Source organism: Schistosoma mansoni, chromosome 6 (assembly GCF_000237925.1).
Source record: "Schistosoma mansoni strain Puerto Rico chromosome 6, complete genome".
NCBI lineage: Eukaryota > Metazoa > Platyhelminthes > Trematoda > Strigeidida > Schistosomatidae > Schistosoma > Schistosoma mansoni.
In genome coordinates, this window is record NC_031500.1 from 1,631,917 (window position 1) to 1,654,203 (window position 22,287).

The 22,287-nt window shown below is 37.2% G+C and overlaps 1 protein-coding gene across 1 annotated transcript in view; it reads left to right on the forward strand.

The window, feature by feature from the left end:
- Positions 1-593: 593 nt before the first annotated feature.
- The window catches only part of Smp_170910 (putative rfx transcription factor), a gene marked incomplete at its 5' end in the record, with an annotated part of 31,907 nt that continues 10,213 nt past the window's right edge, over positions 594-22,287 (forward strand). The window contains 10 exons of the mRNA XM_018797911.1: positions 594-754; positions 1,534-1,605; positions 3,194-3,272; positions 4,147-4,362; positions 7,365-7,656; positions 7,936-8,166; positions 9,961-10,163; positions 11,665-11,859; positions 14,096-14,299; positions 20,363-20,574. Of these exons, the coding sequence (XP_018652906.1) occupies positions 594-754; positions 1,534-1,605; positions 3,194-3,272; positions 4,147-4,362; positions 7,365-7,656; positions 7,936-8,166; positions 9,961-10,163; positions 11,665-11,859; positions 14,096-14,299; positions 20,363-20,574 (1,865 nt within the window). The remainder of the gene's footprint in view (positions 755-1,533; positions 1,606-3,193; positions 3,273-4,146; positions 4,363-7,364; positions 7,657-7,935; positions 8,167-9,960; positions 10,164-11,664; positions 11,860-14,095; positions 14,300-20,362; positions 20,575-22,287) is intronic.

Sequence of the window (22,287 nt, forward strand, 5' to 3'; positions counted from 1 at the left end):
GCACTAGATGCAGAACAAGCAAACGTTCACGGGAATCATAAGAATTCATAACAGTCTCCACCATGTCCTACACTGGTTATTAATGACTATAAGTGTAGTTGCATGAATAGTAACACACGGATCTTGACTTATTTGTAATTAAATTTCATTCCACTTCAATAGTTTACGTAAACTACAATAAGCATGGGGACTTTAAAACTTTGCTTTCATTATACTTTTCACAAAGTAGCTTGGATACTCTGTAATTTATTTTCGTCGTAACCTACTTCAGTGTAACTATTAAGTATCCTTTTATTTTGGCGTAATAGGATTGCCCAGATTCATCTTCTGTTCACATAACTTTATCTAATTCCTAAATACTTTTCACCGGTATATCTACTTAAGGGAGATCACTTGATTCAATTTATTCTCATGTTTTAGGTGTACAAATTTTCACATTTTCCCTTACGATCAAGACCATGCAATCAGCATCTGGTCCAGGTACCACCATTGTTCATCTTTCTCCAAAAAATCATACAATTTTACAACAAGGTGGTCAACATGTCCTACTTAGTAAAATTGGTAAGGTGAAATATACTGAGGATTAATATTTCATGATAGCTTCCGACTCTACTAGTAGTCGTCCTCCAACAAGTGGGGTAGAAACTAGTTTATTACAAACAGCACATTCAAATAACTCACAAACTATATATCCAGCACATTATATTGAAGCTATTGCGGAACAAACTGTTTATACTGCAAATGGAGAAGGCGGGTACGTATGTTCTTTGATTTTATTTGTATGTTTCTTAAACGGTTAATGCACTTTGTGCTATGTAATTAGTTACAGTTACGGTGTGAAAAGCCTTCATTTCGTTACGAAAAATACCCCGAAAACAGCAAATGGATTATCAATCTTCATTTTGTATTTTCGTTCCTCAGAAGATTTTGTATTGTTCATTAAATACACTATGATAAGGAATTATTTTAGCTATTAATAATATTAACTTAGTTTATGAAAATCGTTCAATCTGTTGTTGTAATTGACTTTATCGACTGACTTCAGCTAATGAAGTATTATAAACGAAGAATCAAACGTAGGATCTCCAGGTCTCGTGGTGGTCCCATCACCTTTAGACCCACTAAGTCGGAGTCCAGCTGTCAACATATCCGACTTTTTATGGTTTCACAATAAAATACACCATTTACGAAAATTGTCTTAATTCTGATATGAACGAGCACCGGTTGTGACTTCTTGCCACTACATCTGAAGTCCGTTTCAAAGTTCGTTATTAGCGACCACACTATTTGTATTTGGTTTAGTAGATTACAAAAGTATTTTCTAAGTTTTATGTCAGAATATGAATTAACTTTTATGCAGACGAGTATATATATATATGTGTCTATCTATACCAAATACCTCATTTTTCCACTGATCACAACAATAAAAACCCTCTCCAGTTGTATATATTTTAATTTACATCACAGTTTTCAATGCTTCTACTGCTCTCCTTTCATTCTCTTTGGATTCTTATCAAATTTCTTGATTTTCAGTGGGATTCTCGAAATTAAGTCTGGTACGCCATTAAGAAAGCTATTTGCATCAGTCACGAAATCTTTGTCTGGGTAATTTATGCTTGATCCATCTCTCTAGAGTTTCGTTTGTTGTTATCAAACAATTGAGTGATTGATTTAAACAATGGAATGAGGAAATTATACTGCTATCGCTAACCTCTCCTCTCTTCCCCCCCCCCAAATCATCATTATTTACTCGTCTTAAATTAATCTAATTTTACCCTTCTAACCCCCCCCCCCGCCGTGTGTGTGTGTGTGTGCTTTTTCTAGTACTCCTAACCCGCCCCCCCCATTTTGAAGTGCAATACATTTTATATGTGTGAATTTTATGAAATGACATTTAAGTGCATGTTTTCTGTTCATTAGTTTGTTCATTGGAATGGTTTAATAAAAAAATAATGAGAGTAGTTTTGTTTGAGGTAAAAAATGGTAATGAATTGTTATTAACTTGTATTGTTTTATAGGCATGTTGGTCGATGGTATATGTTGACTTGCATGAATTTTACTGATCCGATTGTGTACAGTCAAGTCTTCATTATATTGCCTTTATTTGTATTTAGTGAATTTGCTTTGAAGCTGTTCAGTTATAATTATGCATGAATCTGTTCAATATACATATAGATTTACAGGAACTGAGCTACTAATATTCTGTAGTGAGACATAAGAAGTACTCTCAGAAAATTTATCAAATATTGTAGATCGTTTATTGTTTACAAAGATCGGATCAAGTCATTGAACGAAGACTATAAACATTTCAGTTTTAAGTGAAGCCCAGAAAAGTGACAGTCGGCTTCCTGTATGTGGATAAAAATACCAAACATTCTCAATCCCATGTATTTTTCAAAGATTGATTCACAATCCGAATGATTGTTGATGAAATCAGTTTGAACAAATCGTTGGTGCATACAACTTTGTAAAATATGAAACTATAAAATAGCTGGAGAGTTTGACTTTCATAAACATCCAGGAATATACTTTAACTAATCGAATTATTGTATTTTCATGAATGGAGGAAATGTCAAGAGAGACAATATTATTGACTTTAAATTTGGTGGTCCTACTCACTGCCTTCTTGTAGCGGTGTTGTTTACGAAATTGAGAAGACGAAAAGCAAATGTCCGGCGCCTTAACCGGGTTGGTGGACACGGAAAGTCCACCTAGAGGAGTTGGAAAACCCTGATTCCAAACCAATGGTGCACATCGGCTGGCTCTAGTATCCTGAGGGAACAAATGACGTATAAATCAATCGTTGGTCACTGGCTACCATGGGACTACATCTCCTTACTATGCTCCATTGCCTTGTGGATTAGACTTTTAGGTCAAAGGCTCCGGTTGTGGCCCCCTAAGAAAACCACCTGCTTCAGTCTGGGCACCTGAGCAGTATTACAGCCCTCACACAAATCAAATGAGATTTGTGTGGCGCATATATATCTGGTGCCACCTTGTACCAATATTTATATGTTTAAATAAATAAATGAAATCACAATAAATTATTTTGGTGGCCTCAGTACTATGATTTTCTTTGAGTTTACCTTGTTGGTTTTTTTTTTCATTAAATATCTAATATAATATTTTAAATTGTATTATTACTAACAACGTATTTGTTGGATGTTTTTTCTCCACTTATATTCTTCGTTAGACAATATCAAGAATATACACCGATTATTTATGCTCCTGTTTCAGGCGGACAAACATATTATCAAACAGCTAATGGACAGGTTAGTATTTTTCTTCATTGTTACGACTGTTTGGTCGGTCAGTAGTGAACATTCATTGATGACTCGATACGAGATGAACTTCCTTTATGGGACATTCTCAAATCTTGTGGCTAAAATTACTTTAATGTGTTCAACTTTAGTTTTTTATACTGTTGTACAATTCTTATCTGAAGTTATCATTGATATGTGGAAGTTAAATGCTACATTAAAAAAATGCTGAATCAGTCGATGAGATTCTAAATTATTTTCGACTAAAGTGGCTGGGATATGTGTTATATATTCCCAACCACCGCCGATCTACCTTAACACTCAGTGCTGTCAGGGATAGGAGTGAATTAGTACGTTGGAAGTGACTTAGAGGTGGTTATATAAACACATTATTTCAGTCCATTGACCGCTTGTCCATGTGAATAGGCTTGGAATAACTGGTTGGGGTTCACGTGATGATTGTATTTTCGATTTATGTAAACACGTGAACGTTGGTACAAAGGGGCCCGATTTCGTAAGCAAAGCTCTATAGTAAGAAGGCAGTGAGTAGGAGAAAGAAGGCTTTAAATCCCTCCACCGTTGTCTGTACTTGGGGATATCGGGGCATTTGTACATCATTAATTATTGGTGACCTTGAGCAGTTACATGGCTAATAGTCAGTCACAGTGGCTTTATTGCACTCTGTATCATATTTCCATGTATTCTAGTTTTCACTATCCTCCCTCCTCCCAATCTTAAGACACTACGCAGTTTTTGTTAATGTACAGTTTTATCCATTGTTCCTTTCTGTTCCAAAATATGATGAATTATTGCGTCATAGTTTTGTGCGACATTCTACATTATCTTTTTATATCGTATCTGTCTAATGTATTTTGGAATTTTTTAGGTTTTAGCTACTGCTTTTGGTGCAGCGAATAGTGCAACAGGTCATGTTGGTGCCTTACATACTGCTGCTGCGGCACATGCAAATTTAACTGCCACATCTGGTGTTGGTCATGCTCAATTAGTTACACATCAAGGTGCAACATATTTAGTACAAAGTAGTCAATTAGATGATGATGGATCCTCCATATCCCATACAGCGAAAGCTAGTCCTGTCACTGTAAGTAGATATTGAGTAGTTGGTTGTGATTTCATTGTTCATGTGTTTATATTTAAACACATAAATATTGGTACTAGTGCTAAACGTCAAGAAAATGAGCTTTCTAAGAGGTAGAGAAAAGGTGAGTATAATTGAGTAGGTGAAAAAATCAATAAAAGAAGCAGTTCATTTGAGAAAAAAAATATAACCAGAAATGTTTCTCTCAGTTGATGAAATTTCTCTCCCTCATATAAAGAAAGTAAGGGGAAATTACAACACGATCTCCAGTGGCTTCTATCTTGAACCATGTCTGACAATGTCTTAAGTCACTGTTGCACTGTCTCTAAGACCCCGACCAAGAAGTCGTGAAGGATTGACAGATGTCAGTCCTGTACAGCCTTCCTTCATGCCACGACACCATATCATAAACTGGCCACTCCTTCGCTTTTTGCAGTTAGTTCTAGCGTCGGCAAATAATTCACAATGTGGAATTGGCTGGAACGACATTGGTAGCATATATCCAAGTCACTCAAGCCAGTGATAACAATAACTGGATAATCGTCACTGTACCCGAATAAACGTTGGTGAACCTCTGCATTACTAACATGGTGTCACCATTGAGTGTTAGTAGTCGTTCGGATACAACGATGGTTAGATGCAAAGAATTGCCTAACATCCTCAACTCGGAGTTTTCACAAACATAAAGTGAACCTCTCATCGACGCGTTGTAAACCTGACCTTTTACAGACAGATTACCATCATAAAAGCCCCAAAGATGGCTCAGATTGGCATAAACCGCTCTGGCTTTCATTATACATAAGTTGATCTCATCAGTTACGCCACCACCAGCACTTTCACAGCTACCCAAATACACAAACTCTTCGATTGCTTCTAGCTGTTCACTATCAATAATTGATTTGATTCCATTGTCTAATCGTTAAATGTTTGTTCAATATACCTGTAACTCAAGAATAGTACGCTCCTGAAAATTTTACCAACATTTTGAAGTCTATGCAGAAAAACCAACTCAGGCAGAATTATGGCATACACATACCTTTCCTCATCATTACAGTCGAGAAATGAAGTTGAACAGACAAGTTTACTTAATTTCACCATCCATTTTCAGTCTTACGACTAGTCATTATCTCCTATTGCTTAGTATTCCTGGACATTACTGCACTCGACAATTCCCAAAACATTCAATGACAAGACCGTGGAAATAATGTCGAGGTCCGACAATGAGTATTCTCGCTATCCGATCATGATAATGCACTTGGTTTTATGATCTAAAAACAACAGCTTTGGTGTTTCGAACATGTTTTATGGATTTTGTTTCAACAGCTTCTACACTGTGTATTCTTTACCAATATTGGGACAATGTAATTCGAGAAGAAAGAATAAGAGGTATAAAGTAATTTTGAAACTCGAAATCTAAAGGGTAAACAAAGAATGAATGCATCTGTGGCATTTCGATTGACTTTGAATCATCTCCCCTAAGGTTTCCAACCTCTGACCATAGTTACCACCCGGACCCCGACCACATCTGCCTCAGAGTATCACTCGATAAATTCATGGGCTAATCCCATGTACTACTTCGACCACCCTTAGCTATCTTTACATCTAACCGTCTACTCTGCCAAACCAAATATCAGGGTAGGCGGTAGCAGGTTATGTATAATGCATCTATTAAATACCAATCTAGTTCATTGGTTTATATATTGATAATACAATCAATTCTATCTCTTGTTTCTTTACAGTATTCTGTGTGATACCTTTTTATTGTTATTACTTTATTGTACCATAATGTCTTTTGTCTGTTTTATACACACAAAAGTAAACTCTTACTCGATAAATCTTAGATCTAGGACATTTTATTTAATCTTCAGTTAGTCAATCAATGAATAAGATGATCCTAAATGGTGTTGAAAATGTTGGTAGGCGATTATCATTTTCCAGTTGTCTACACACTATTCTTAAGGGATCTGAAAAGGAGACTAGGTTACTAGTAGTAATGGTCCTACTGATATGGGAGAGTGATAACAGAGCTCAGACGACAACAGCTGCTGAAACCTAGCTACGTACAACTTTTTAGTTAGTACTTAATATATTAGCTTCGTATATTAATATATATTACAGCCGACGACTGAAATCCATGTCATATACTACGTCACCTATGGCGAAGACGAAATATCCGTCTATCAATTAAGGGACGAGTATACTGCGCAGCAGTTCGCTCTATCCTACTTTATGGCTGTGAAACATGGTCATTAAGAGTAGAAGATACTCGCAAGTTACTAGTGTTTGACCACAGATGTCCTAGAAATATTGCTCGTATCTGCTGGGATAACCGGGTAAGTAATAGTGAGGTTAGACGCAAGGTGTTTGGAAATGATGGTAAATCAGTTGATGAGGTCATGAATCTTCATCGACTGAGATGGTTAGGCCACGTGGTACGTATGCCTGAACACCGATTACCACGACGCGCAATGCTGACTAGTATTGAGGATGATTGGAAGAGAGTTAGGGGTGGCCAAACCAAGACGTGGCATCAGTGCTTGAAGTCACTAACTTCTAGTCTGAGCCATGTGGGCAGATGCAGACTACCTGGTCGGGGTCCGCGTGACTATCGTAACCAATGGTTGGAGACTCTGTGTGACATGGCTCAGAATCGATCACAATGGCGTAGGTTTATACACTCTTTATCTTCCCTTAAACCTTGAGATTAAAATTGCTTCATAACTTTCTTCCTTCCTATACTATATCCTTATATACAACCTTTCTTTTATATACTACTACCATTAAATTAACTACTTCTATGAATCCGGTGTTGATCTTGTTGTGCTAACGAGGCATAGCAACTTGGACCGATGCATCTATGTGCCTGGTCCTACGTTGTAGCTGACTGACTGACTGACTGATATACTATTTTTAAAGCATCTGTTCCTTGACCTACATTAAACTTGTTTTTTCTTTTCAACATTATTCTCTAATAAAGTAAATTGTTTCTTATGTTTTTTTTATAGGTTCAATGGCTTGTTGATAATTACGAAACAGCTGAAGGTGTTAGTCTTCCACGTAGTACATTATATTTTCATTATTTACAACATTGTAATGAACATAAATTAGAACCAATGAATCCAGCATCATTTGGCAAATTAATACGTTCAGTATTTTATGGCTTGCGTACACGACGATTAGGTACACGTGGAAATTCTAAATATCATTATTATGGTATTCGTATTAAACCAAATTCACCATTAAATCATTTTATTGAAGATGCTGGTTTCTCACTTCGACATTATCCTAATTATCATCGTCAAACAATGGAAGCTGCAGCTGAATGGAAAAATTTTACAAATTCTTCATTAAATCGATTAAAATCTTTAAATACAAATGGGAATGGAGTCAATAGTGGAGGTATCGGAGTTGGGAACACTTCTGTTGGATTAAATAATTTAACATCTCATATTCATTCAACATCACATATCTCATCCAGTAATGCTAGTAGTAATATCAATAGTAGTAGTAGTAGTAATTCTCAGTTATCATCTCATTACGGTACTAGTACAACAGTGACAACACTACGTTCTTCAGATAAATCTATGTTAAATAATAATAATTATATTGGTAGTGGAAATGTTTCATCACATTCTACTAGTCAAAATATTGATAGTGTTACTACAAATTCAATAACAAGTCCTTTATTATCTTCTAGTGGTGTTGGTAATGGTCAACATCATGCACATTTTCTTGGTGAAGCTAGTTCTGCATTACCTAATCTAGATGAAATATGCCGATCATCTGGTCTTCCTGTACCAAGTGAAGGTAAGAAAAACAATTTTGTTTATCATTTTATATATTAATTCATAGTTGATTTATTTTATCAAAAGAACTAACTTATGTTTAGTAGAATCCATGAATGGTAGTTAGTAGTGGAGTTCAGGGCACATGTTTCGTCCCATTTTAGACTCTTCAGCTGGGATTTACTCCTGTGTCCCAGTGTTGTTATTCACATTGGGACTCGAACCGAGTACCTTTTACCTCAAAAACTCCTCGTGTTATCTACTAAGCTTACTGAGTCCAAGTAACCACTAACTTGTTCATTTCCCTTACTACTAAGGATATTACTTTTTATATGTTTATTATTGCTATTTAATGTGACAAACACGCACTATTACAATAAATGTGCTATAGATGAGATAAGCGACTAAGTGAGGTCATCAAGACTTACAACACATATGTGTAATTTTGTGATCCTTTTAGGCTACTGCTTATGCCAAGAACATGTAAATGTGTTAACAGATATTCAACCATAGTATTTGGCTTTGAGAAATTTTGTGTGTAGAGTGAGACCGTGTGTTTTGATTAGATATGAAGCTCTCCGTAAAAAAAACTTTCCTCAATCTATGTGCGTATCGGGACAAAATGAAAGTTCTTTCATGATTAAGCGATCCTTATCTCTTATGAATCCAACTATGTTTGGATATTTTGTCTGTTAACAACAAATTGCTCTAGTAATTATATATTCAGTCAATTGATCATTGCTTCCATCTTCTAAAATGTTTTATGAAAGTATGAAGATCAGCAGTCCTGTGGAAAAAGTGTTCGTTCGACCAGTTGAGACATGATATTTATTTAAACACCTTTTGTTATAACTTGTGGCTGAGTGGATGCCTTGTTAAACGTATGAACGTGATAAGACCGCCAATCAGAAAGCAGCGAATTATCGATTGGAACAGTGACACACGAAAATCGTTCGAGCAGTCTAGAGTACGTATCAGTCCTGCTTCTGCCTTAGCGCAGCCAGTAAAGTCCAGAACAGCCTCTGCAGTATGAATCATCGTATTTTAAACATACTGAGTTTATATACCAATCAAACTGACCACATTGTACCATAAAATAGAAAATAACATGTGTACAAGATTCAGCTAAATGTGGCTGTGAATAAGGGAGATAGTAAATAATAGATAGGGCATAATTCAGGAATGACCTGGTACGACCGAGAGTGGGAAGAGTCCGCTCTCCCTCTCCAAATGCTCTCACATGGCCACGCGTATATAGGCATTGATAGAGAAGTCCTACTCACCACCTTCTCCCCTCTGCGGTGTTGTTTACGAAATTGAGAGGACGAAAAGCAAAAAGCTTTAACGGGGTTAGCGAACACAAAAGTTCACCTAGAGGAGTTGGAAAACCCTGATTCCAAACCAATGGTGCACATCGGCTGGCTTCAGTATCCTGAAAGAACAAATGGCGTATGAATGAATTGTTAATCACCGACTACCATCGGAATGCATCTCCTTACGATGCTCTACTGCCTTGTAGATCAGATCTTTAGGTCAAAGGCTGTTGGTGTGGCCCACTAAGAAAATCACCTGCTTCGGTTTGGGCACCCGGGTAGTATCACAGCCCTCACACAAATCAAATGAGTGACGCATATATATCTAGTGCTTCCTTCTACCAATATTTATGTGTTCAAATAACAAATAATAATAATCCTTTGATTTATCACTGTTAGTTAAAAGTGTCCAGTAACAAACACACTACTACTACATAGAATGAAGATTCCTCCAATAATGATTCCCATTTTTTTGTGTTTTTGTTCTTAAAAAAATTTATTAGTTGATTTGCCAGAGAATTCATTGAATAAAAATCGTTTAAAAACAATTGAAACATCGAATATTTCACCAATAAATGAAGATGTAATTACATTTTGTCGTCTTTATGCTTTATCCGCTGGTTATATGCTTGATGCTGTAGTCAATTTAGATTTTACATCAATTGAAACAGTATGGAAAGCATTTTGGTGTACTGAAGAAGTACGAGTAAGTATAAAGAAAATACTTTTGATTTTTTTTCTTTTCAGCTGTTCTATTGTATGTATATATATTCATTTATTCACATGAGCTATGCTGGTAGGTATAGACTACCTGGTTGGGATTCGCGAGATGATAGCAATCGATGGTTAGAGACCTTGAATGATATGGCTCAAAATTGTTTGCAATGGTGAAGGTGCATCCACTCTTTGTATTCTACCAAATTCTAATCTTCTGAATTCTTCATGTCTCTATCCGTTTTCTCTTTTCAAATTTATTTCATTGGATTATACTCCTTCAATAACATCTTTAAACCCTAAACTTTCACATTAATGCTTATACTCTTACAACTTCTACCACTATGGGATTTGAATCGACAACTTCATCTCTGTGCTAATGTGGTATGGCAACTCGAACTAATGTACGTACGTACGAAGTTCTACGTTGTGACTGACTGACTTATTCACAATATTCTCAATTATCAATAAGGTAGTATCGTTGGGAAGCAAATATCTCAGAGACTGTTTGTACATTTGAATTTCAATTATTGGCAGCTTATGTTCGAACCCCAGCTCACATGCTTTAGACTAAGCAACTCTTACACTAAAAAAAGTATGCGTTAAAGTCAAGTCTATAAGTATATAAACCTTCATCGACTGAGGAACGCATCACAATTAACTCAACCTTCAAATTTTCCGATGAGCAATACTTGCTGATATGAAAATATGAGTTGAAAAAAAGCCAGAAAGGTAATATCATGTCAGCAACTTCTAATATAAACTTCGTGGTTGAACCCTATGCATTTTCTGTAATCAGCAATTGATGACAGACTGAATTGCATTATGTCAAGTCTGCCATGACTCCTTGGTTGGGACCAAGAAGGTTTCACTTCGCTTTCCTGTACATGTGATAGCGATGACTTCTAAAACGCAGAGTAAGGACTGGATGCATTGCTTATCAATTGTTATGGACACCTTAGGGATACTACGTATTCATTATCTGTTAGATCCTTGATAATTGTATATTCAAAGATCTGACGTCACTTACAATTGATTGATTATTGAGCAGTTACTTATGTTATGTATGTATGAGATGTAAGGTGATTATGATTGGAGGTAGACGACAGGAAACTTAACTTAGTTTTCGTGCTATTCGATGCTGTAAGTATATGTATATGTAACGTCTCTGACTGAAGCTGAGTGACATGGGATCGAATCCTCCAGGAAGCATTAGTTCCCTTAAGATTATAAATACACCTTTCTAGCCGTTTCCAACTAGCAAGAAACCTAAGTTGTGCAGGGTTTTCTGTCGATTACCTGCAACCATCGCCTTGAGTATGACTTCCTTTTAGGCGCATATTCCCCTCTAAAGGTAAGATTGATTAAGACAGTTTCTTCGTTTAAGGATTTGAGTCTTTACAGTCTTCGGAATACTCTTTCATTTAATTCAATGAGTTATTATTTAAATGATTTCAAAGTAGTTTAATGTGTTTATTTCTTGTTATTTATAGGATTCTCGGTTAAAACAAAGTTTATCACAAGAACGATTATATTCACTCGTGTCCGATCCTGCCATTTTACAATTCATTCGACTTTATGATCATACATTCTATCAATCATTAGCTGAAGTTTTAATACCAAATGTACTTCGACCTATTCCGCCAACTCTTACACAAGCAATTCGTAATTTTGCAAAATCTCTTGAAGTGAGTCAATTATTTTTTTAGAAGATTATTATTACTTTATATTACGATAAGTTGGCAGTTCATTGTTCCCTCTCTCCTCTCTTGGCGTCTAATATTCCTTAACAAGTTGACATAAGCTTGTGATGAGAATCTGTCTAGATAACTATTGAAAACTAGGAATCCTTCCAGAGATCCTAACTAATCACTTTCAGGCTTCTTGGTGAGTATATGTTAGACCACTCATTGAATTAGGATTCAGTAATGTTAGTTGAAGTCATTTCGTAATGTAATGTACAATTTGATTTAGGATATGTTCTACGGAAGAACACTTAATGTAAATGGTCACGAATTGTAATGCATTGAAACAGTAGTCCAATAAAAGCTCCTTTTCAAAGGAAAAGATTGTCTACGTTGGCGAGTGTTACCAGAGCAACTTATTTCTCTTGATAACTTACATCCTGAAGCTGCTTCCTTTCTTTAAGTCGATGTAGAAAGACACTTTTTATCTTATTATTCGAATAACCCCACCAGGTATCTCTGGAAAAAAACAACTGTTTGAGGCTAGGCACCCGATTTTTTTTGTATTATCTCCAAAGCTTTCTAACCTTGTCATGTAGACTAGGAATCTGTTAAGTATTAAGAAATCTTTCTCAAGACAAATATGTTTTATCTTCTGCTTGTGTAGAAAGACACCATCGCTGAAAATGGTAATGATGCTAGACTCTTCAATATAGTCAACAACGGTACATCATTATTCCTTATGGTTGTTTAATTTACTACTTTCTAACGGACTTACTTAAATCTCTTACCAATAGGGAACCTCAAACAACATGTGTTCAATTCATTCACATTATTATATTTATTTATTTAAACACATAAATATTGGTACAAGCAAGCACCAGATAAATATGCGCCTCACAAATCTCATTCGATTTGTGTGAGGGCTGTGATACTGCCCAGGTGCCCAGACTGAAGCAGGTGGTTTCCTTAGGGGGCCACACTCGGAGCCTTTGACCTAAAGGTCTAGTCCACAAGGCAGTGGAGCATCGTGAGGAGATGTAGTCCCATGTTAGCCAGTGACCAACGATTGATTTATACGTCATTTGTTCCCTCAGGATACTGGAGCCAGCCGATGTGCACCATTGGTTTGGAATCAGGGTTTTCCAACTCCTCTAGGTGGACTTTCCGTGTCCACCAACCCGGTTAAAGCGCCGGACATTCGCTTTTCGTCCTCTCACTTTTGTGAACAACACCCCCGCCACGAGAAGGCAGTGAGTAGGACTTCCCTGGCAGAGGCTATATATTCGCTGGCCATGTGAGAGCATTTGAAGAGGGAGAGCGGACTCTCCCCACTCTCGGCCGTACCGGGGCATTTTGGGGGTCCATATGTACCTTTTTCTACATTGTTTTCGATTAACTAAGTTATCTGGTACATTCAGATACTTTAATTTATATGTTACTAAGTTATGGACTTTTTATTGGTTGTTGATATGTTCAATTTTGTCCAAAAATTCTCTTTATCCACTTTTACAAATTATTCGAAACTGAAATTTCATGTTGAGATACAATACTTATTACAAACGCTATCACACTGATAATAATCACCTACTCGATGGGGGTTAATTTCAAGAGATAATCCCCAAATTTTGTAATGTGAATCGACGCGACCAGTGGAGACAGTGTGAGACAGTTATCTATTAATGTTTTGTTTTAGAGAATAATTGAGCTATATCACGAATAGACTAAAGTTAAGAATATAAACTGTGATGAACGAGACTCAGGTAGGGACGACCAATTGTATTTTAATATAAAATTACAGAGTATCTTGGTAAAATATATGAACCATATACTGAATACTTCATTTACGAATTTCCATCATTTATCCTTCACATTCTGTATGATTCTTCCAGTCCACAATCCCTTTCTATTTTCCCTTCAACTCGATTTTCTTAGCCTTGTGTTACCAGATTTTCCACTTCGAACTGGTGTTACATACTACTTATATTGAAAGACATAAGTAGGATAGACCACAAATCATTTGAATCCTGACTCAATGATCTAAAAGTTAAACACTAACTGTAAGAATTGAAGATTCCGGGTTCGATTCCTGTGCTATGACGAGACAGCTACCCAATGCTTTTTGGTTTTTAGTATTTGTTTGACTAAATTGAATCTATGATATAAACCATACGATTCATTAATCTTCACAAACTTTATACATTAATACAATTGTTTCCTATATTCTTTTTTTCACTAGGGTTGGATGCGTCAAGCTATACAAGGTTTAGATACAGATCTTATTAATTTAAAAATATCCGCTGTATGCGCATTAGCACAAACTCTTCGACGTTATACTAGTTTAAATCATTTAGCTCAAGCTGCACGTGCTGTACTAAAAAATGCTAATCAAATTAATCAAATGTTGGCTGATTTAAATCGTGTCGATTTCAATAATGTACAAGTGAGTATTTCATTTTCTGTTTCTGTATCATGTGGTGTCACATGGTGAAAAATATGTTCCATTCATCAGCCGTTGAATCCACTAGTCGTTTCTAAGCTAGGCTACCATTTAAATCCTGGAAGCATCGGATGTCTGTTTCATCCTAGTATGGAACTCAGCATTGCGCATGCACGATCATGCACGCGGGAATTCAGCCCAGGATCTTCTGTCTCGCGCGCGAACGCTTAACCTCTAGATCACTGAGCTGGCATTTAACACTGTTAATGTCACTTCGAATTATCTCTTAGAATACTATTGAAAAAAAGAGAGACTAGAGGACAGTGTTTTTTTGTCATTCCAGTTTATGAGATTCGTCAGAAGTAAACAAATTGATCACAGTTGAAAATATGAAATTATTGTGTTCTCCTGTTATAACTGGCCGATTTTGAACGCTATATTCGCTTCCCTAAGCTAGTTCCGTACCCCCGAGCTAGAACTATACACCGACTTGAAGACCAGAGAAAAGGCACAAAGTGTGTGGGAAGCACTTTACTACAGGGTTCATTTATGTACAGAAAATATAGGGATTTTATAGTAATTTAAGAGTCCTTGAGTTTTACCGAAAATTCTAGAATACTGCTAAACATAGTAGCAGTGCATTAATCAGCCAATCAGGATCTCCACATATGACTTTTTCATTCTCGTTATTTTAGTAACATAACTTCACATAACTTCTAATTAGTCGCTGATTGGTTGAAATGCTCCTTGATGACCCATGAGCTTGTCATGTCGCTTGCGAGAAAATTGCAGGGTCATCCCAACACCTCCCCTTTTTTGAAGATTCGGGGTAGGTATCCAGACTTCATTTGCCGACTTTATCCTCCCCCACGAAAGAATGTCGGATCCTCATATCTCCAAATTACAATTAATATGACTTTATTTAGAACATATTTCTTGCATTGAATAGAAAATCTACTGGGGATGACTAAATGATAATGAACGACACTTGACTTTAGGCCATCAGAACTTGGGTCTTCTGAAACATTTCCACCAAATTCATTAAGATTTTCACTAGAGGATATTAGATAACTAGGGGAATCATCATCTAATAAAATTGCATTAGGTTTTTGATCACCATTTGATTCGACCGACTTATTTTTCTCATCTTCATAAGAATTTTCATCAAAATTATGTGCATCATTACGCGAACCCATATCTGGTAAACTGACATAAGAAATCGGATATGAAGCTGATTCATTATAAGCTTTTATCTCTGTACTGTCCCAGTCTTTTTCTGGATGTGCGTCATTCCAGTTTTCTTGACCGATATCATGTAATCCGTAGTTTAGTTCTGACTGAAGTTTGTCTTCAGAGATCAGCGGATTCAGTGGTGCTTCATTTGACTCTGGGCTCGGGGCTTTGTCTACGGAACCTTCTTCTTCTTTGTCATCTGATACCATTTTGCCTTTTCCATCAGATATGAAGGGAATTGAACCCTCAACTGGGCGTTCTTCTGAGACGGCCATTTTAGCACCATTATCTGCATTACAAATAAATCCTTTATTTCCTGAAATATTTTGTTTAGTGAAAAGCTTGTTCAAAATTATATCAAATAGTTGCTGCTGGAAGGCTAGCATCTGCTGTTGCCGGTGCTCTAGTATTATCAGCGCCTGTTCTAGAGAAGTCGTCATATTAATTGTAATTTGGAGATATGAGGATCCGACATTGTTTCGTGGGGGAGGATAAAGTCGGCAAATGCCAATCAGCGCGCAGCAACACCATCATGCATGAAACATGCTTTAATCCAATCTATGTCCCGCTAACACCTCCCCCTTGAGCAGATTCGTAGGATCTGGTGCTAGGGTCCAACTGCAACCGCTTTACTGGTTTGTGCTTCCGGTTATTCCACCTTCTAGGTAATAAGGACGTTGTATCATCCTTCGTTTGCACCTTGACTGTCCTGTCTGTTTCAGGTGTTTTGATCTCAAAGGTGTCTAGCAGAACATCAAGAGGTAATCCATGCTGCGTTTCGTTGTTGGAGATCGAGGTTGATTTCAGTTGGTTAGCATGACGCACCCAGATTTCTGAACCAACGGACACCTCGTAAACCACATTTCCTTTCTTTTGCACGATCCGACCAGCTATCCATGTAGGATGTTTTCCTCGATAGTCCATAGCAAGTACCTTTTGACCCACACTGAACAATCGTTTTTGTGCCCCATGATAACTATTGTACTGTTTCTCCATCATCACGTTTCGTTGCGGCTTAAGAGTTGGAGTCGAACGAATGCTGTCAAAATGTGTACGTATTTTCCTGCCAAGTAACGCTTCCGCTGGGGAGACTTCATTTGTTGTCTGAGGGTTCGGTGTAGAACGGTAGATAAACAGGAACCTCTCTAAGATCTCGTCGGTGGTACCCTCCCCTATTGATTTTTTTAGAGCATTTTTGAACGTACCAACAAAACGTTCTACCTGGCCATTCGATTGCGGATGGAATGGAGGTGTTCGGATGTGCCTGATTCCGTTCTGCTGACAAAATTCTGATAAGATAGATGATGTAAATTGTGTGCCGTTGTCACTGACTACTTGTTCTGGAACCCCGAAACGACTGAATAATTGCCGCAGTTTTCTAACTGTACAGCTTGCTGTTGGATGTTCCATGGTGAAAATTTCCGGCCACTTGCTGTATTCGTCCACTACCAGAAGGTAAGTTTGTCCATGGAATGGACCAGCGAAGTCTACATGTATACGCTGCCACGGTGACTGTGGTATCGGCCATGATTGCAACTCTGCTTTTCGTGGTGCTTTTGCTGCCAATGCACATTCTGTACACGAACGGGATAGCTGCTCGAGTTAGGTATCTAATTGTGGCCAGTATACATAACTTCGTGCTAGAGCTTCCATGCGGTTTATTCCGGGATGTCCTGCATGCAGCTGTTCGAGGACTGCTGGTTGCAACTTCTTTGGGATTATGACACATTCAGCAAACATGAGACAATCGTCGATGATTGAGAGCGATAGTCTGCGTTGATAAAACTGCTGCAGCTCTGTTGAACTGATCTTCGAGGGCCACCCTTCTAAATGGAACTTTCTAACTTCTTGTAGAACAGGGTCTCGGAGAGTCTCTTTTCTGACTTCATCTGATGACACTGGAGTGTTTCGAATTGCCGCTGCTACTACACTCCGTATTTCTGGAACATTTTCACCTGTCTTTTTTGCATGTGAAGTGGTGTCTGATGATGGACACGACGCGTTACAAACGCTGTTGAAGGGTACCTCCATTATTCCAAGTTTTTCTAACATATCTAGACCAAGAAGATCAAGGTTTGGTCGTTCTGTTAGATAATATACCCCTTTACAGTTATTTCCATTGAAGGAAAATTCACATTGTAATTCGCCAACTAGTTTTAGTACGCCTCCAGATGCATTTTTAGCCGTTTTCTTCGATGGCTTCATTGGCGGCTTTCCCAGTAAGTTATACGTCTCTCTAGACACTAGAATAATATCGGATGCTGTGTCAATTTGAAGACGAGCCGCCATACCATTAATCTGGATCGTAACATACTTTCTCCGAATGTCATAGTCTGTTTGAAAAGCTGCTACCAGAGAGAGATTTAGACTCAGCTGCTTTCACCACACATGGAGGACGTTTATACTTCTTTTTGAGCTGGGACGTACGATTCGGCGGACAATGGCCTTCTTTATGTCCACGCCTGTTGCACACCTGACATTTATGCTTCTTAAATGGACAGAACCGTACATAATGCCAATCGCCGCATAACCAACAGGCATCCGTTGGTTTGTTATGAGTTTTATTCGGCTTCTGACTTTTTAACCTAGTCATAGCATTTACACTACTGCAGGTTAAATTAGAATTTACCTGTTCAATTAACTGATTGTCGTGTCTGATGTTTTGTAGTCGTTTACACTCATCTGTCAATGTCTTGAGTGTGACGTTTGGGTCTTGATCCCAACGAGTTAGAAGTCTGGTTCTAATTTCAGCATCTTGTGGTGACTGCAGAGCTTTGATGAATACAAGACATTTAAATTGATCTTCTGTCAACGAGAGTAACTTGAACTGTTCACACTCTCTGTTGACGACGTCTGCTAGAGCACCATATTCGTCGGCTTCTCGTTTCACCAAATTCAGACACTGATATCGAATACTGAACAATGAGGAAAATTCGCCGAATATCTCTGACAACTGCGTTACTGTCTCCTCGAAACTGAGCTCTCGAGGTAACTTTGGCAATATATGATCAGCATAACGTGCATGCTCATTGCTTCCCAACTTACTCATCAACAACCGAGTCTTCCATGCGTCATCTTGTTGACAGAATTCTATTCTAAATGTATCTTCCCAACGCTTGAACCACGTGAGAAATGTATTTCCACATTCGGGGTCATAATAGAGTTCTGGAATGCTGCTGGCAACTGCATCACAAGAAGTACTTGAAACAGCATGTGAACTCGAGTTTTGGATGCTAAACTGTTGCATCAGAGCCTCCAACAACCGCATTTGTGCATCAAGTTGTGCTTGCTGTTGTTGTAGTATTCGGCTGAGCTGGTCATCTGATATAGGCATTTTGAATGAATTTTCCTTTTTCCCCGTCGCCACTGTTATAATTGTATTTAGTTATATAAACGACCCAGCTATTCCTATTGCTTAGTATTCTTATACGATGACACTCAACAAGACCCCAAAATCAGAACACGTTGAACAGGAATGAAATTGTATTCAAAAATAACAATGGTAGGTGAGCAGCAATTACTGGTTTTAATAACGTTCATATATTTATAGTATATACAAAAGAAGCTTCTAGATTTTTCTCCAATAATATGTCCAGGCTGATCGGTTTAGACTTAGCCAATCAGCGCGCAGCAACACCATCATGCATGAAACATGCTTTAATCCAATCTATGTCCCGCTAACATCTTCCAACTCAATACTTTGAGTATGGTTTCGATGCACTGCTAAGGATTCTCAAGCTATGGCACAAAACATCCAATATTCCATACTTTTCAATATTATATGTGATTTAGTATTCATCTTCGACAATTACATCGTACATAAGTTTCTGTCGATAGTCTTCAGTTATGCAGCATGATTGGAATGATGATAATTTATAGTTATAGTGGTTGCTTTCGGTGTTATTAAGTTCTTTGAGGCTAAATGATTGATATACGGAGTTCTCGTTTCTGTCCTTGATGACAACATTATCAGTTTCCTAGTTATTTCACAAGCGTTAAATCAATTCTTTCTGTTGGCTTTATTATGGGTTAACAGAATCAGTAGTTATAGGAAACAATGAGCATAGAAAACTGTATGAATTCGTGGAATAAAAGGTATAAGATAACTCTAAAACCTAATATTTATGTGCAGTTTAGACTGTTCTTTGTTTGCCTACATCACAAGTAACGTAATTTGGAAAAAACCAACCGGGCTTTTCAAATTCGTGTTAGGGTTCTATGCAACAATTTGCTTCGTTCTACTTTATATGTGTGAAATCTGGCCATTAAGAATAGAGGATATTCGTAAATTTCTCGTATTCGATCATAGATGACTTCGAAGTATTGCTCGTACATTTTCGAAACATTGATTGAACAACTCTCGTTTTAGATAGTACTAAGTAGGATTAGCAAATCGATGGATAAGATAGTTGTTCATTATCGACTGAGATATTTGGGACATGTATTACGTTTGGACACCAACCGACTACTTGAATACCTGATAATGGCTGATTCAAGAGTAGGCTGGAAGAAGTTGGAGATATTCAAACCAGGCTAAAGCATCAGTCCATGAAAACACTAATTGTTGAACTGAGTCATGTAAGTAGGTCCAGACCACCAAGTCGAGGTGAGTATGATTATCGTAACCAATGTTTTGTGTGACGTAGCTTGAAATTGTTCACAATAGCGTAGATGGATTCACTCCTTGTCTTCTAGAACCTGAGTCCAGAAATCTCCTTATACCTTATGTTTTCTTTTTCTCCACCTAATGTTATATTCACTTTTTTCATAACATCTCTTCCATCAAGTGTTGTTTACTTCTCTTTCTTCCTCTCTCTCTCTCTCGATTTACAGGAACAAGCTTCATGGGTTTGTCAATGCAGTGATTCTACTGTTAGTCAACTAGAGCATGATTTTAAACGTATTTTACAAAAGCATGCATCATTGGAAGAATGGGCTCAATGGTTAGATACAGTAGTAACTAGTATCTTACAACCACTTGAAGGTAATAGTTTAGCTTATACAAGAGCTGCACATCAACTAGTATTGAAATGGTCTTTTTACAGGTAAGTTCGTAATGATTAAATTTTAAAAAATCCAAAATTTTCATAGTTTAAATTATAAAGTAATCTTCTTGGTAAGCAACCATTGGAAACTTGGAATCACTGAACAACTGTTTGATTCCTAATATAAAGCTCTTTAACAGTGCTCATCCACAATCCCAACCACAAGGAATCGAACCTAAGTCATTCGGTCTCACCCATGAATGCTTCACCTCTAGACCACTGAAACGCCATCCCAAAATGTGAATGTCCAAATTCGATCAGTTCACGATATTGTGCAACCCTCATTCATTGCCTTCAATGGACAATTAATTGTTTCTTACATGTCAAAGTTGAACTGCGCTGGTTACGACCTTATCAGAACTCTAGAAGTTCTATCTCGAAGCTAGTTTGTGATTTAAACTATGAAAATTTTCCTATACTAGTAAAAATCCGAAAACATTGATTATGTAACTCAAATGTATCTAGTTTGATTGATTCATCAGTCGAATGATTATTTCACCCTACTCCCTTATAAATTGGATGATAAATAATCAAAAACCTGAGCTATGTTAGTTTCCTCTTTAGTAGTAATAGAACCTCGTATCCAAGCTATTCTTGAATCACTGACATCCTGATTTTCATAGACCTCAAATTAGCCAATAAATAAAAGGTGGAAAAAGTACATACTTTAATTGACAACCTTCAACAACTTGTAAAATGACATTAAGAAAGTGAATAACTTATTACACAAAGAAACCCTTAAAAAATGCTTTGGTTAAAGTTATAAGGCTTTAGAGTTTGGATGTTAGGATTGCTACGTTTAAAGAGATTACGTTATCACCTAAAACCGGCAAGCGGAACGAAAGTCAACAACACAACAACAGGCTAAGTTAAACTATTCCACTCTGCTCCATCCCTGCTAACTAGAGGGAGAATACCAGATTTAGTCAAGGGAAATGTATATTCCACAAGCGGTCAGAAGCACGAATGAATAAGCACACAACTCATGCGTATATATATGTAGTACCTAAATGTCTTTGGAAAACGTACTAAAAAGTGGAAACGAACCAATAACATTTAAGGTCCTTCCAAGTGATAGATACAAAATGAAGGTAAGGTAAAAACGGTCGCTTTTGCCGCGAAAATGAGAAATTCTAATTTTCACAATAACATTACAAAAATGTGATGTTTACCAAGTGATTTCTGAGAATCTAACATCCCTAACAAGCGTTAAAGTTGAAAGTTTTAATTAGAAAGAAATAGAATCGAAACAAAATATCCTTTATAGACATATGTAGATGAACATTTAACCAGTTAGTTCTTTCATTTTCTTAAAAAAGAAATACCAAAGACTCTTCAGCTGTCTTCAAAGTTCCATAAATCGTGATCCTTATGCCCTACTCCCGTCATGCTTATCAGTTTTAAGTGTGTTTCTGTGCGACTAAATATTTGATAAGTTCCACCAGGGTGCTTGGTGTGGATGCGCCACAGGATTGAGCTGTACTGTTCGGATTGTAGCGTTGAAGCCCATATAGTGTCTGGTTCTCCTATGGGGCGGGATTGAGCTGTACTGTTTGGGTTGTCGCGTGAAAGTCTGGATGGTTTCTGATTCTCCTGATAACCAATTCAAAATTACCCTGGTCCATAAGGCTATATTATATAACTGAATAACTTATTTATTAGTTATTAATTTCATTAGCAATATATTTTACTGAACGAGAACTTAGTTGGAAG